The 13,489-nt window shown below is 55.1% G+C and overlaps 2 protein-coding genes across 7 annotated transcripts in view; both read left to right on the forward strand.

Moving 5' to 3' along the window:
* The first annotated feature begins 67 nt into the window (after positions 1-67).
* On the forward strand, positions 68-1,502 carry LOC118472261 (L-aspartate oxidase-like). Its single transcript, XM_035960204.1, has 4 exons — positions 68-407; positions 719-757; positions 830-1,017; positions 1,102-1,502. Exons 1-4 carry the CDS (start codon positions 98-100, stop codon positions 1,219-1,221), a joined length of 657 nt encoding a protein of 218 aa, XP_035816097.1. The 5' UTR covers positions 68-97; the 3' UTR covers positions 1,222-1,502.
* Positions 1,503-2,172: 670 nt separating this feature from the next.
* The window catches only part of LOC118472262 (probable LRR receptor-like serine/threonine-protein kinase At1g06840), a 35,663-nt gene continuing 24,346 nt past the window's right edge, over positions 2,173-13,489 (forward strand). Inside the window, exons 1-2 of one of the 6 annotated variants that reach the window (XM_035960209.1) lie at positions 2,173-2,323; positions 2,393-2,530. The gene's annotated coding sequence lies outside the window, so the exon portion shown is untranslated. Of the gene's footprint in view, positions 2,531-13,489 lie in introns of all 6 variants that reach the window. The other 5 variants (XM_035960208.1, XM_035960210.1, XM_035960211.1 and 2 more) reach the window with 5 other exon arrangements.

The raw sequence follows: 13,489 nt of genomic DNA on the forward strand, positions 1-13,489 counted from the left end.
CACATGCTTTGCTTAAGCATTTGAAGCATTTTGATTCCTATTATTATCTGTTGTATTTTGTCATTTGTTCGTGTGTAGGGAGAAGTATAATAACCTCATGGAGAGGTACAAGAAGCAGGTAGTCAAGTGTTCCGAGGAGTGTGAACCAAGATATAATGGCCTGAAGAAGAAGTACACAGACGAGTGTGCAGAGAGGCGGCGTCTGTACAATGAGCTTATTGAGCTAAGAGGTAACATTAGGGTGTTCTGCAGATGCAGACCTCTGAGCTCTGATGAGGTCAACCATGGGTGTTTATCTGTTGTTGAGATTGACCCATCACACGAGACTGAGCTGCAGTTTGTCCCCAGTGAAAAAGAAAGGAAGCCCTTTAAGTTCGATCACGTTTCTGGGCCAGAGGATGACCAAGGTATATTTGACTGAAACTGAATGGTTCTTAAAAATGTCATTCCGGTTAATATAGTTTGCCTTATGTCAATTTTCTGTTTGTTTTGTCATGGGTTCTGTTTTCCTAATTTTGAGTATGGGAAGGTGTTCAATTTGCTATTGGAACACTGGCAACTTCTGTGAACTGCAAAACAGTATCTCAAAGGTTCTTAATTTAGTTGTTATAATTCTTGTTGTGTATTAGAAGGGAGCTTAGACTAGAAGGTCCTTTTACATGTATATGTTTTCTTTGTTCTTACCAGAATTTGTGTCCTGTTCTCGTTGTGTCACCAGGTTCTCGTGGTGAGGGTGGTATCCTTAGAAATAGTGAAGGTATGTATTCTTGCTAGGTGCCTGTTTTTTTTTCCTCTGTTTGGAACTTATCTTTTGATCTGATTACTACAGGGCCATTGAAGGACCACATTTATTTGCATCAAAACCATCTGCCGCCTGAGGTACTCAAAGAAAGGCTCCCTGGTATTTCTGAAACTGCTGCTATTTTTGCTGGTGTTGACGTCACCAAGGAGCCCATTCCAGTTTTGCCTACTGTGCACTACAATATGGGTGGTATCCCAACGAACTACCATAAGGAGGTTTGTATTGAGCATGTAGTAAACAAATATGGGTCAAAACCTATGTATTGTAATAGAAATATATTCTGCTATTCTGCATAACAGGTAGTGGATATCAAGGGTGATAATCCAGATGCTGTTATCCCTGGTCTAATGGCTGCTGGTGAAGCAGCCTGTGCAGCACCGCGTTGGTGGATGATTGATCGTCCAGTTGTATGTGACTAAAACGCCATGCCTTGTGCATTAGAGAAGATACAGAATCGTCATGTCCTGTACAGGACAGTGAGCCAAATTCTTGTTCATTTTGCACTATGATACAGATTGATTCATTAGGCCCTAGGTTGGAGGTTGTGACTGATGAGTTGGGAAGAGATTACTTGATTGGTGGTGTACAATTCTTGGATAGGATACAGGTTTCAGTTTTTGGTCCATTAGTTCAGGAATTGTTTCATTTACATGTATATTCAGTACACTCGTATAATGGAAACACGCAAATCTCTATCTCATTCTTTGGTCATCGTGTTATTATACGGTTTCGTTGCAACGCACGAGCACTCACCTAGTAAGCTTTGAAGGGACAAAAATAGATTTTTGTGTAGCGTGGAACAAGTGAATAGGGTTGGGCATTCGGTCTATTAGGGTAATTCGGTCTCGGTCTATTCGGGTTTGTGAAATTTCGGGTTCTGAAAAATGAGAACCGAAATTTCCAAAAATATTTTAGGAACCGAACCCGAATAGACTCACAATTTCGGTTCGGTCTATTCGGTCCACCGAATAGACCCGAATTGTAGAGAGACTAGTATATTTTGTTAAAATATATACAATGAATAATTAATTGAAAGTACTATTACTACAACAAGTGACTATAAAAATTAGCATACAAAGATATATATACTATTGTTAAGATGATATCATTATTTCTAGCTAATAAGTTCATAAATCATATAATAATACCATCACATATTAAGAGTTTTTTTATATTTCGGGTTATTAGGTCTATTCGGGTTTTAAAGGTTAGGAACCGAACCCGAACCCATAACTCGAAATATAGCACATATAGGAACCGAACCCGAACCCGAAAACCCGAATAGACTCACAATTCGGTCTATTCGGGTTCGGTTCGGGTTCGGGTTCGGTTTTCGGTTTTAAAATGCCCACCCCTACAAGTGAAGGTTCCCATCTCGTTCCAACGAGGAATCGGCCACCACTCTGCGATCCACTACCACCATATAACGCACGTCGCGACGGCGGACTTCAGTGCTGCTATCAGCGCGGCGCAGGTCGCGTAGCTGCGGGAGTCGCTCTTCCCGCGGGAGCGGGAGCTGAAGTAAGCAAGGAGGCAAGGAGCAACGCCGCCTTCTCAGTTTCTCACTCGCGTCCCTCTCCTGTTCCTCAGCTTCGTCCAGAACTTGCCTTCCTCCGCCGCCCTTTATTCCAGGCTTCCTGAGAAGAAGAGCTTTTCAATTGATTATTTCAGGTGAATTCTCGCCAAATCCCGTTCATCTGGTCACTATCTGCTTGCGTCGTGTCTAGGGTATGTATTGTTTGATATCCTCCTTCTCGAACAATTATGTTTTACGAATGTTCGCGTCAGCTCAGTTTTTGTTACTTCCGCAGTTCCCTTCTCGGGCAGATTCGATTCTGTTCTGAGAGGAAATAGTTTGTGTCTTCGTCAGTTTTTAAACATCAACTAGCTGAATGTCTGTGCGTTGCAACGGGAATATATAATACCGGTATATTACGATAACTTATATACAAAATGTGTGTTATACCGTTATGAAAAAATGTTTTTTCATAATCAATTTGTGATTCTGGCCATATATTAAATTTTGTTATTTATAGTCTATCTGTTTCACTACTATATTACAACCATCAGTATCATGCAGACTTCGATATATGTCACGATTTAAATGGTCTCATCATTAGAGAGCGCGTTCCACACATACCGGAAGAAATTCCCCCGTACGTCGTTAGTCATCAGACACGTACCACCATACGCTTTTGCTTAAACAAAAAAGCAATTGTGTGTTTGCGAAGAGAATTAAAGACAAGCCGGAATAAAAACTACCCCAACGGTGACGAGGATAGCGAACTGGTCATTGTTGTCGGTCCTCCTCTGCGTCACCTCTAGCGCCAAGATGACGCCACAGTTCTCGATATAGTAGTCGTCGAAAGCGCACGACATACAGAGTACTGATGACTCTTGGCTGGGATGTAAAACGAAGTGCACCCCGGGCTTATCAGCAAAGTAGTTGAAAGTCGCCTAAAGGGGGGGTGAATAGGGCGAAACTAAAATTTACAAATATAAACACAACTACAAGCCGGGTTAGCGTTAGAAATATAATAGAGTCCGCGAGAGATGGTGCAAAACAAATCGCAAGCGAATAATGAAGTGAGACACGCGGATTTGTTTTACCGAGATTCGGTTCTTTCAAACCTACTCCCCGTTGAGGAGGCCACAAAGGCCGGGTCTCTTTCAACCCTTACCCTCTCTCAAACGGTCCCTCGGACTGAGTGAGCTTTCTCTTCTCAATCACTTGGAACACAAAGTTCCTACAAGGACCACCACAAGATTGGTGTCCTCTTGCCTCAATTACAAGTGACTTTGATCGCAAGAAAGAATCAAGAAGGAAGAAAGCAATCCAAGCGCAAGAGCTCGAAAGAACACAAGCAAATCTCTCTCACTAGTCACTAGGGCGTTGTGTGGAGTGTGGAGAGGATTTGATCACTTTGGTATGTCTAGAATTGAATGCTAGAGCTCTTGTAAGTAGTTGAGAAGTGGAAAACTTGGATGACTTGAATGTGGGGTGGTTGGGGGTATTTATAGCCCCAACACCAAACTAAGCCGGTTTGGTGGAGGCTTGTCTGTCGTATGGTGCACCGGACAGTCCGGTGCGACAGCCACGTCACCAAAGCCGTTGGGTTCCGACCGTTGGAGCTCTGACTTCTGGGCCCGCCCTAGATGTCCGGTGGCGCACCGGACATGTTACTGTTAGGGTGTCCGATGCACCAGCATGGGCGTGCCTGACCTCTGCGTGCGCTGGCGCGCCATTAAATGCGCCGCAGGTAGCCGTTGGCGCCAAAAGTAGCCGTTGCCCCGCTGTTACACCGGACAGTCCGGTGAATTATAGCGGAGCAGCTGAAATGAATTCCCGAGGCTGGCGAGTTCTGGAGGCCGCTCTTCCTTGGAGCACCGGACAATGTCCGGGTGTACACCGGACAGTCCGGTGAATTATAGCGGAGTTGCCTCTGGAATTTCCCGAAGGTGACGAGTTTGAGTTGGAGTCCTCTGGTGCACCGGACATGTCCGGTGGTGCACCGGACATGTCCGGTGCGCCAGACCAGAGGTGCCTTCGGTTGTCTCTTTGCTCTTTTGTTGAACCCAATACTTGGTCTTTTTATTGGCCTAAGTGTGAACCTTTGGCACCTGTATAGCTTATACATTAGAGCAAACTAGTTAGTCCAAATATTGTGTTGGGCAATTCAACCACCCAAAATTAATTAGGGATTAGGTGTAAGCCTAATTCCCTTTCAATCTCCCCCTTTTGGTGATTGATGTCAACACAAACCAAAGCAAATATAAAAGTGCATAATTGAACTAGCTTGCATAATGTAAGTGCAAAGGTTGCTTGGAATTGAGCCAATAAATGTTACCTTACTAGATGTGCATGGATTGTTTTTTTATTTTTAATATTTTGGACCACGCCTTGCACCACATGTTTTGTTTTGCAAATTCTTTTTTTTGTAAATCCTTTTCAAAGACTTTTGCAAATAGTCAAAGGTAAATAAATAGGATTTTGAGAAGCATTTTTAAGAAATTTTTTTCTTTTTGTTTTCAAATGCTTTTCCTTTTGACTAAACAAAACTCCCCCTCAAATAAATTCTCCTCCTTAGTGTTCAACAGAGTTTGAAGATATCAAGTTTTGAAAGTACTACTTGCTCCCCCTTTAAAACACAAGAGATACCAATTTGAAATTTACAAATTGAAAATCATTAATTTTAAAATTAGGGTAGTGGTGCGGTCCTTTTGCTTTGGGCTCATATTTTCTCCCCCTTTGGCATGAATCGCCAAAAACGGATACTTGGAATGAAATATAGGCCTTTCTCTAACCACTATCTCCCTTTTGGCAAGGAAAACATATGAGTGAAGATTATACCAAAGACGGAGAGTGAAGCGGAGCGCCGGCGATAGGCATGAGTAGTAAAGTGGAGTGGAAGCCTTTTGTCTTCGCCGAAGACTCCAATTCCCCTTTTCAATATACCTATGACTTGGTGAAATACACTTGAAAACACATTAGTCATAGCATATATAAAAGAGACATGATCAAAGGTATATTTATAAGCTATGTGTGCAAATTAGCAAAGAAGTTCCTGGAATCAAGAATATTGAGCTCATGCCTAAGTTTGGTAAAAGATAGTTCATCAAGTGGCTTGGTAAAGATATTGTCGGGGACCATAATTAGGGGTACCCTCAAGACGCCTAATTCTCAGCTGGTAACCCCCATCAGCATAAAGCCGCAAAGGCCTGATGGGTGTGATTAAGTCAGGGATCAGTCCAATACGAGCGACTCGATCATGCCTCGCCCGAGCCTAGCCTCGGGCAAGGGCAGCCGACCCCGAGGGGTTTCCGTCTCGCCCGAGGCCCCCCCCTTTTAACGGCGGACACATCTCCGGCTCGCCCGAGGCCTTGCCTTCGCTAAAGAAGCAACCCTGACTAAATCGCCCCGCGCGACAGACCCGTAGTCGCAGGAGCATTTAACGCAAAGGTGGCCTGACACCTTTATCCTGACACGCGCCCTCCGGCAGAGCCGAAGTGACCGCCGTCACTTCGCCGGCTCCACTGATCGGTCTGACAGGAGGACAGCGTCGCCTGCGCCACTCCGACTTGCAGTGCCACTTGACAGAGTGAGACTGACAGGCAGTCAGGCCTTGCCAAAGGCGCCATAGGAAACTCGCTCCGCCCGACCCAGGGCTCGGACTCGGGCTAAGCCCCGGGAAGAACGGCGAACTCCACTCCGCCCGACCCAGGGCTCGGACTCGGGCTAAGGCCCCGGAAGACGGCGAACTCCGCTCCGCCCGACCCAGGGCTCGGACTCGGGCTAAGGCCCCGGAAGACGGCGAACTCCGCTCCGCCCGACCCAGGGCTCGGACTCAGGCTAAGGCCCCGGAAGACGGCGAACTCCGCTCCGCCCGACCCAGGGCTCGGACTCGGGCTAAGGTCCCCGGAAGACGGTGAACTCCGCTCCGCCCGACCCCAGGGCTCGGACCTCGGGCTAAGGCCCCGGAAGACGGCGAATTCCGCTCTGCCCGACCCCAGGGCTCGGACTCGGGCTCAGCCCCAGAAGACGACGAACTCCGCTTCGCCCGACCCCAGGGCTCGGACTCCGCCCTGGCCTCTGCCGAACAACCTCCGCCTCGCCCGACCCAGGAGCTCAGGCTCGGCCTCGGCCATGGAAGACAGACTCGACCCCGGCTTCGGAGGAGCCTCCACGTCGCCCGACCTAGGGCACAGGCCCGCCACGTCAACAGTAAGCGCCATCATCACCCTACCCCGAGCCGACTCGGGCCACAGAGAACAAGACCGGTTGTCCCATCTGGCTAGCTCCGCCAGATAGGCAATGATGGCGCCCCGCTAGCCCAGTGACGATGGCGGCTCTCAGCTCCCTTACGGAAGTAGGGGGACGTCAGCAAGGACCCAACCGCTCCGACAGCTGTCCCTCCGGCAGGCTCCGTTGCTCCTCCGACAGCCACGACACCACCACCAGCAGGGTGCCAAGATCTCTCCGGCTGCCACATTGGCATGTACTTAGGGCGCTAGCTCTCCCCCCGCTAGAGACGTAGCACTCTGCTACACCCCCATTGTACACCTGGATCCTCTCCTTACGACTATAAAAGGAAGGACCAGGGCCTTCTTAGAGAAGGTTGGCCGCGCGGGGACGAGGACGGGACAGGCGCTCTCTTGGGGCCGCTCGCTTCCCTCACCCGCGTGGACGCTTGTAACCCCCTACTGCAAGCGCACCCGACCTGGGCGCGGGACGAACACGAAGGCCGCGGGATTTCCACCTCTCTCACGCCCGTCTCCGGCCACCTCGCTTCCCCCCTTCGCGCTCGCCCACGCGCTCGACCCATCTGGGCTGGGGCACGCGGCACACTCACTCGTCGGCCTGAGGGATCCCCCGGTCTCGAGACACCGACAGTTGGCGCGCCAGGTAGGGGCACGCTGCGTGTTGATGAGCAGTTTCCCGTCAAGTTCCAGATGGGCAGTCTCCAACAACCTCTCCAACCCGGGACGGTGCTCCGTTTCGGGAGTCTTGAGTTCATGTCCCACGACGGCAGCTACGACATGATACTCCTTCCACTGCCGCGCGACAACGACAATGGCGGTCGACAACCCGCCCGCCGACGGCGGAATCGACGACATCTTCCCAGCGTGGTGGAAGAACGACATTCGAGCTCGCCCCGTCCTCTCCCCCGCCAACGGAGGAGGAGGCGGGGCAACCAAGGCCAAGCGGAAGGCCGCGCTTCGTCGGCTGTCGAGCGAATCGACGTCCCCAGCGCCCCAACGGGGGGCGCGTCGGGCGGTCGACCTCGCGTTTGAGACGAAGGCGAGCGCCGTCCCCCCGCGACACGCCAATCCCGAGCAAGTGGACGACGCCAGCGCGCTCGCGGAGGGCCTGCAGGACGTCGCCCTCGGTACCTAAGACGACGGCACGATCAGCCCCCGACGTGACTATGTCGCTCCTCGTCGATCAAAAGGTACTGACTGATTCCCATCCTACGTCATTTCGACTCGGCCTCAACCCGCCTAGCGACCTCGCTTTGGCGGGCGCTCTCGTTGAGGCGAGTGCAACCCCTCTGGGGTTTCGTATGCGGTCGCCTTGGGACCGATTGACGGACGTCTCGACCTACGGGCCCTCTGGGTCCGAGGAAGATGACGATCCCAGCATCTGCTGGGATTTCTCTGGATTTGGCAACCCTAGTGCCATGCGGGACTTTATGACCGCATGTGACTACTGCCTCTCCGACTGTTCCGATGGTAGCCGCAGCCTTGACGACGAGGACTGCGGCCCAAGCCGCGAATGTTTCCACGTCGAGCTAGGGGATCCCTCCGAAGGCAACCATCTCGGCATGCCGGAGACGGTGATCTCCCTAGGCCGGTGCCTCGCGCCGACATCCCGCGGGAGCTAGCTGTGGTCCCCGTCCCGGCGGGGGGTCACGACCCACAGCTCGAGCAAGTCCGCGGGGCGCAGGCCAGGCTCGACGAGGGAGCAGGAGCGCTCGAGTCGATCCGCCGGGACGTCGGGCAGGTATGGGCGGGCCAACCCCCGGTCGGAGAAATACGTCACCTGCCCCAGGGTTTCCAGCACCGCGTCGCCAACGACGTCAGGGTCAGGCCGCCACCCGCATCCAGCGGGGTCGGTCAGAACCTGGCAGCCGCAGCGATGCTCCTCCCGCGCGATGCCGGAGCCATCAACCACCGAGGGTCGGCGAATCCAGGGAGAGCTCAAGAATCTTCTGGAAGGCGCTGCGGCCCGACGCGCCGAGAGCTCTGCCTCCCGAAGGCAGGGATACCCCTCGGAACCTCATGCCGCGACTTCCCGATTCATGCGGGAAGCCTCGGTCTACACCGGGCGCACGTGCAACACCGCGCCTGCGGCCCCGGGCCACCTCGGCAACGAGCACCATCGTCGCGACCGTCGGCCCCACCTCGACGAAAGGGTGCGCCGAGGCTACCACCCCAGGCGTAGGGGACGCTACGACAGCGGGGAGGATCGGAGTCCCTCGCCCGAACCACCCGGTCCGCAGGCCTTCAGTCGGGCCATCCGACGGGCGCCGTTCCCGGCCCGGTTCCGACCCCCGACTACTATCACAAAGTACTCGGGGGAAACGAGACCGGAACTGTGGCTCGCAGACTACCGCCTGACCTGCCAACTGGGTGGAACGGACGACGACAACCTCATCATCCGCAACCTCCCCCTGTTCCTCTCCGACACTGCTCGCGCCTGGTTGGAGCACCTGCCTCCGGGGCAGATCTCCAACTGGGATGATTTGGTCCAAGCCTTCGCCGGCAATTTCCAGGGCACGTACGTGCGCCCCGGGAATTCCTGGGACCTCCGAAGCTGCCGACAACAGCCGGGAGAGTCTCTCCGGGACTACATCCGGCGGTTCTCGAAGCAGCGCACCGAGCTGCCCAACATCACCGACTCAGATGTCATCGGCGCGTTCCTTGCCGGCACCACCTGCCGCGACCTGGTGAGCAAGTTGGGTCGCAATACCCCCACCAGGGCGAGCGAGCTGATGGATATCGCCACCAAGTTCGCCTCTGGCCAGGAGGCGGTTGAGGCCATCTTCCGAAAGGACAAGCAGCCCCAGGGCCGCCCGTCGGAAGAGGCCCCCGAGGCGTCTACTCCGTGCGGCGCCAAGAAGAAAGGCAAGAAGAAGTCGCAAGCGAAACGCGACGCCGCCGACGCGGACCTTGTCGCCGCCGCCGAGTACAAGAACCCTCGGAAGCCCCCCGGAGGTGCTAACCTCTTCGACAAGATGCTCAAGGAGCCGTGCCCCCACCATCAGGGGCCCGTCAAGCACACCCTCGAGGAGTGCGTCATACTTCGGCGCCACTTCCATAAGGCCGGGCCACCTGCGGAGGGTGGCAGGGCCCGCGACGACGACAAAAAGGAAGATCACCAAGTAGGAGAGTTCCCCGAGGTCCGCGACTGCTTCATGATCTACGGAGGGCACGCGGCGAATGCCTCGGCTCGGCATCGCAAGCAAGAGCGCCGGGAGGTCTGCTCGGTGAAGGTGGCGGCGCCAGTCTACCTAGACTGGTCCGACAAGCCCATCACCTTCGACCAAGCTGACCACCCCGACCACGTGCCGAGCCCGGGGAAATACCCGCTCGTCGTCGACCCCATCGTCGGCGACGTCAGGCTCACCAAGGTCCTGATGGATGGAGGCAGCTGCCTCAACATCATCTACGCCGAGACCCTCAGGCTCCTGCGCGTCGATCTGTCCTCCGTCCGAGCAGGCGCTGCGCCCTTCCACGGGATCATTCCTGGGAAGCGCGTCCAGCCCCTCGGACGGCTCGACCTTCTCGTCTGCTTCGGAACGCCCTCCAACTTCCGAAGGGAGATTTTGACGTTCGAGGTGGTCGGGTTCCGAGGAACCTACCACGCGGTGCTGGGGAGGCCATGCTACGCGAAGTTCATGGTCGTCCCCAACTACACCTACCTGAAGCTCAAGATGCCGGGCCCCAACGGGGTCATCACCGTCGGCCCCACGTACAAACACGCGTTCGAATGCGACGTGGAGTGCGTGGAGTACGCCGAGGCCCTCGCCGAGTCCGAGGCCCTCATCGCCGACCTGGAGAACCTCTCCAAAGAGGTGCCAGACGTGAAGCGACATGCCGGCAACTTCGAGCCAGCGGAGACGGTTAAGGCCGTCCCTCTCGACCCCAGTGGCGACACCTCCAAGCAGATCCGGATCGGTTCCGGGCTCGACCCCAAATAGGAAGCAGTGCTCGTCGACTTTCTCCGCGCAAACGCCGACGTCTTTGCGTGGAGTCCCTCGGACATGCCCGGCATACCGAGGGATGTCGCCGAGCACTCGCTGGATATTCGGGCCGGAGCCCGACCCGTCAGGCAGCCTCTGCGCCGATTCGACGAGGAGAAGCGCAGAGTGATAGGCGAGGAGGTCCACAAGCTAATGGCAGCAGGGTTCATCAAAGAGGTATTCCATCCCGAATGGCTTGCCAACCCTGTGCTTGTGAGAAAGAAAGGGGGGAAATGGCGGATGTGTGTAGACTACACTGGTCTCAACAAAGCATGTCCGAAGGTTCCCTACCCTCTACCTCGCATCGATCAAATCGTGGATTCCACTGCTGGGTGCGAAACCCTGTCCTTCCTCGATGCCTACTCAGGGTATCACCAAATCCGGATGAAAGAGTCTGACCAGCTCGCGACTTCTTTCATCACGCCCTTCGGCATGTACTGCTATGTCACCATGCCGTTCGGTTTGAGGAATGCGGGCGCGACGTACCAGCGGTGCATGAACCATGTGTTCGGCGAACACATCGGTCGCACAGTCGAGGCCTACGTCGATGACATCGTAGTCAAGACAAGGAAGGCTTCCAACCTCCTCTCCGACCTTGAAGTGACATTCCGGTGTCTCAAGGCGAAAGGCGTCAAGCTCAATCCCGAGAAGTGTGTCTTCGGGGTGCCCCGAGGCATGCTCTTGGGGTTCATCGTCTCCGCGCGAGGCATCGAAGCTAACCCGGAGAAGATCGCAGCTATCACCAGCATGGGGCCCATCAAGGACTTAAAAGGCGTACAGAGGGTCATGGGATGTCTCGCGGCCCTGAGCCGCTTCATCTCACGCCTCGGCGAAAGAGGCCTGCCTCTGTACCGCCTGTTAAGGAAGGCCGAGTGTTTCGCTTGGACCCCTGAGGCCGAGGAAGCTCTCGGGGACCTGAAGGCGCTCCTCACCAAGGCGCCTATCTTGGTGCCCCCAGCCGATGGAGAAGCCCTCTTGGTCTACGTCGCCGCGACCACTCAGGTGGTTAGCGCCGCGATTGTGGTCGAGAGGCAAGAAGAGGGGTATGCATTGCCCGTTCAGAGGCCAGTTTACTTCGTCAGCGAGGTACTGTCCGAAACCAAGATCCGCTACCCGCAAGTTCAGAAGCTACTGTATGCGGTGATCCTGACGAGGCGGAAGTTGCGACACTACTTCGAGTCTCACCCGGTAACTGTGGTGTCATCCTTCCCCCTGGGGGAGATCATCCAGTGTCGAGAGGCCTCGGGCAGGATTGCAAAGTGGGCGGTGGAAATCATGGGCGAGACAATCTCGTTCGCCCCCCGGAAGGCCATCAAGTCCCAGGTATTGGCGGACTTCGTAGCCGAATGGGTCGACACCCAGCTGCCGACGGCTCCGATCCAACCGGAGCTCTGGACCATGTTTTTCGACGGGTCGCTGATGAAGACGGGAGCCGGCGCGGGCCTACTCTTCGTCTCACCCCTCGGAAAACACCTACGCTACGTGCTACGCCTCCATTTCCCGGCATCCAACAATGTGGCTGAGTACGAAGCTCTGATCAACGGGTTGCGAATCGCCATCGAGCTAGGGGTCCGACGCCTCGACGCTCGCGGCGACTCGCAGCTCGTCATCAACCAAGTCATGAAGAACTCCCACTGCCGCGACCCGAAGATGGAGGCCTACTGCGATGAGGTTCGGCGCCTGGAAGACAAGTTCTACGGGCTCGAGCTTAACCACATCGCTCGGCGCTACAACGAGACTGCGGACGAGCTGGCAAAAATAGCCTCGAGGCGAACGACGGTCCCCCCGGATGTCTTCTCCCGGGATCTGCATCAGCCCTCCGTCAAGATCAACGACACGCTCGAGCCCGAGGCACCCTCGGTTCAGCCCGAGGTACCCTCGGTCCAGCCCGAGGCACCCTCGGTTCAGCCCGAGGCACCCTCGGTCCAGCCCGAGGCATCCTCGGTTCAGCCCGAGGTACCCTCGGCCCCCGAGGGTGAGGCGCTGCGCATCGAGGAGGAGCGGAGCGGGGCCACGCCTGATCGAGATTGGCAGACCACGTACCTGCAATATCTCCGCCAAGGAGAGCTGCCCCTCGACCGAACTGAGGCTCGGCGGATAGCGCGACGCGCCAAGTCGTTCGTCCTGCTAGGCGATGGGAAGGAGCTCTACCACCGCAGTCCCTCGGGCATCCTCCAGCGATGCATCTCCATCGCCGAAGGTCAGGAACTCCTGCAAGAGATACACTCGGGGGCTTGCGGCCATCACGCAGCGCCCCGAGCCCTCGTCGGGAATGCTTTCCGGCAAGGCTTCTACTGGCCAACGGCGGTGGCCGACGCTACTAGAATTGTCCGCACCTGCGAAGGGTGTCAATTCTATGCGAAGCAGACCCACCTGCCCGCTCAGGCTCTGCAGACGATACCCATCACTTGGCCCTTCGTTGTGTGGGGTCTGGACCTCGTCGGCCCTTTGCAGAAGGCGCCCGGGGGCTACACGCACCTGCTGGTCGCCATCGACAAATTCTCCAAGTGGATCGAGGTCCGACCCCTGAACAGCGTCAGGTCCGAGCAGGCGGTGGCGTTCTTCACCAACATCATCCATCGCTTCGGGGTCCCAAACTCCATCATCACCGACAACGGCACCCAGTTCACCGGCAGAAAATTCTTGGATTTTTGCGAGGATCACCACATCCGGGTGGACTGGGCCGCCGTGGCTCATCCCATGTCGAATGGGCAAGTAGAGCGTGCCAACGGCATGATTCTACAAGGGCTCAAGCCTCGGATTTACAACGACCTCAACAAGTTCGGCAAGCGATGGATGAAGGAACTCCCCTCGGTGGTCTGGAGCCTGAGGACAACGCCGAGCCGAGCCACGGGTTTCACGCCGTTTTTCCTGGTCTACGGGGTCGAGGCCGTCTTGCCCACTGACCTGGAATACGGCTCCCCGAGGACGAGGGCCTACGACG

Source organism: Zea mays, chromosome 6 (assembly GCF_902167145.1).
Source record: "Zea mays cultivar B73 chromosome 6, Zm-B73-REFERENCE-NAM-5.0, whole genome shotgun sequence".
Classification (NCBI taxonomy): domain Eukaryota; kingdom Viridiplantae; phylum Streptophyta; class Magnoliopsida; order Poales; family Poaceae; genus Zea; species Zea mays.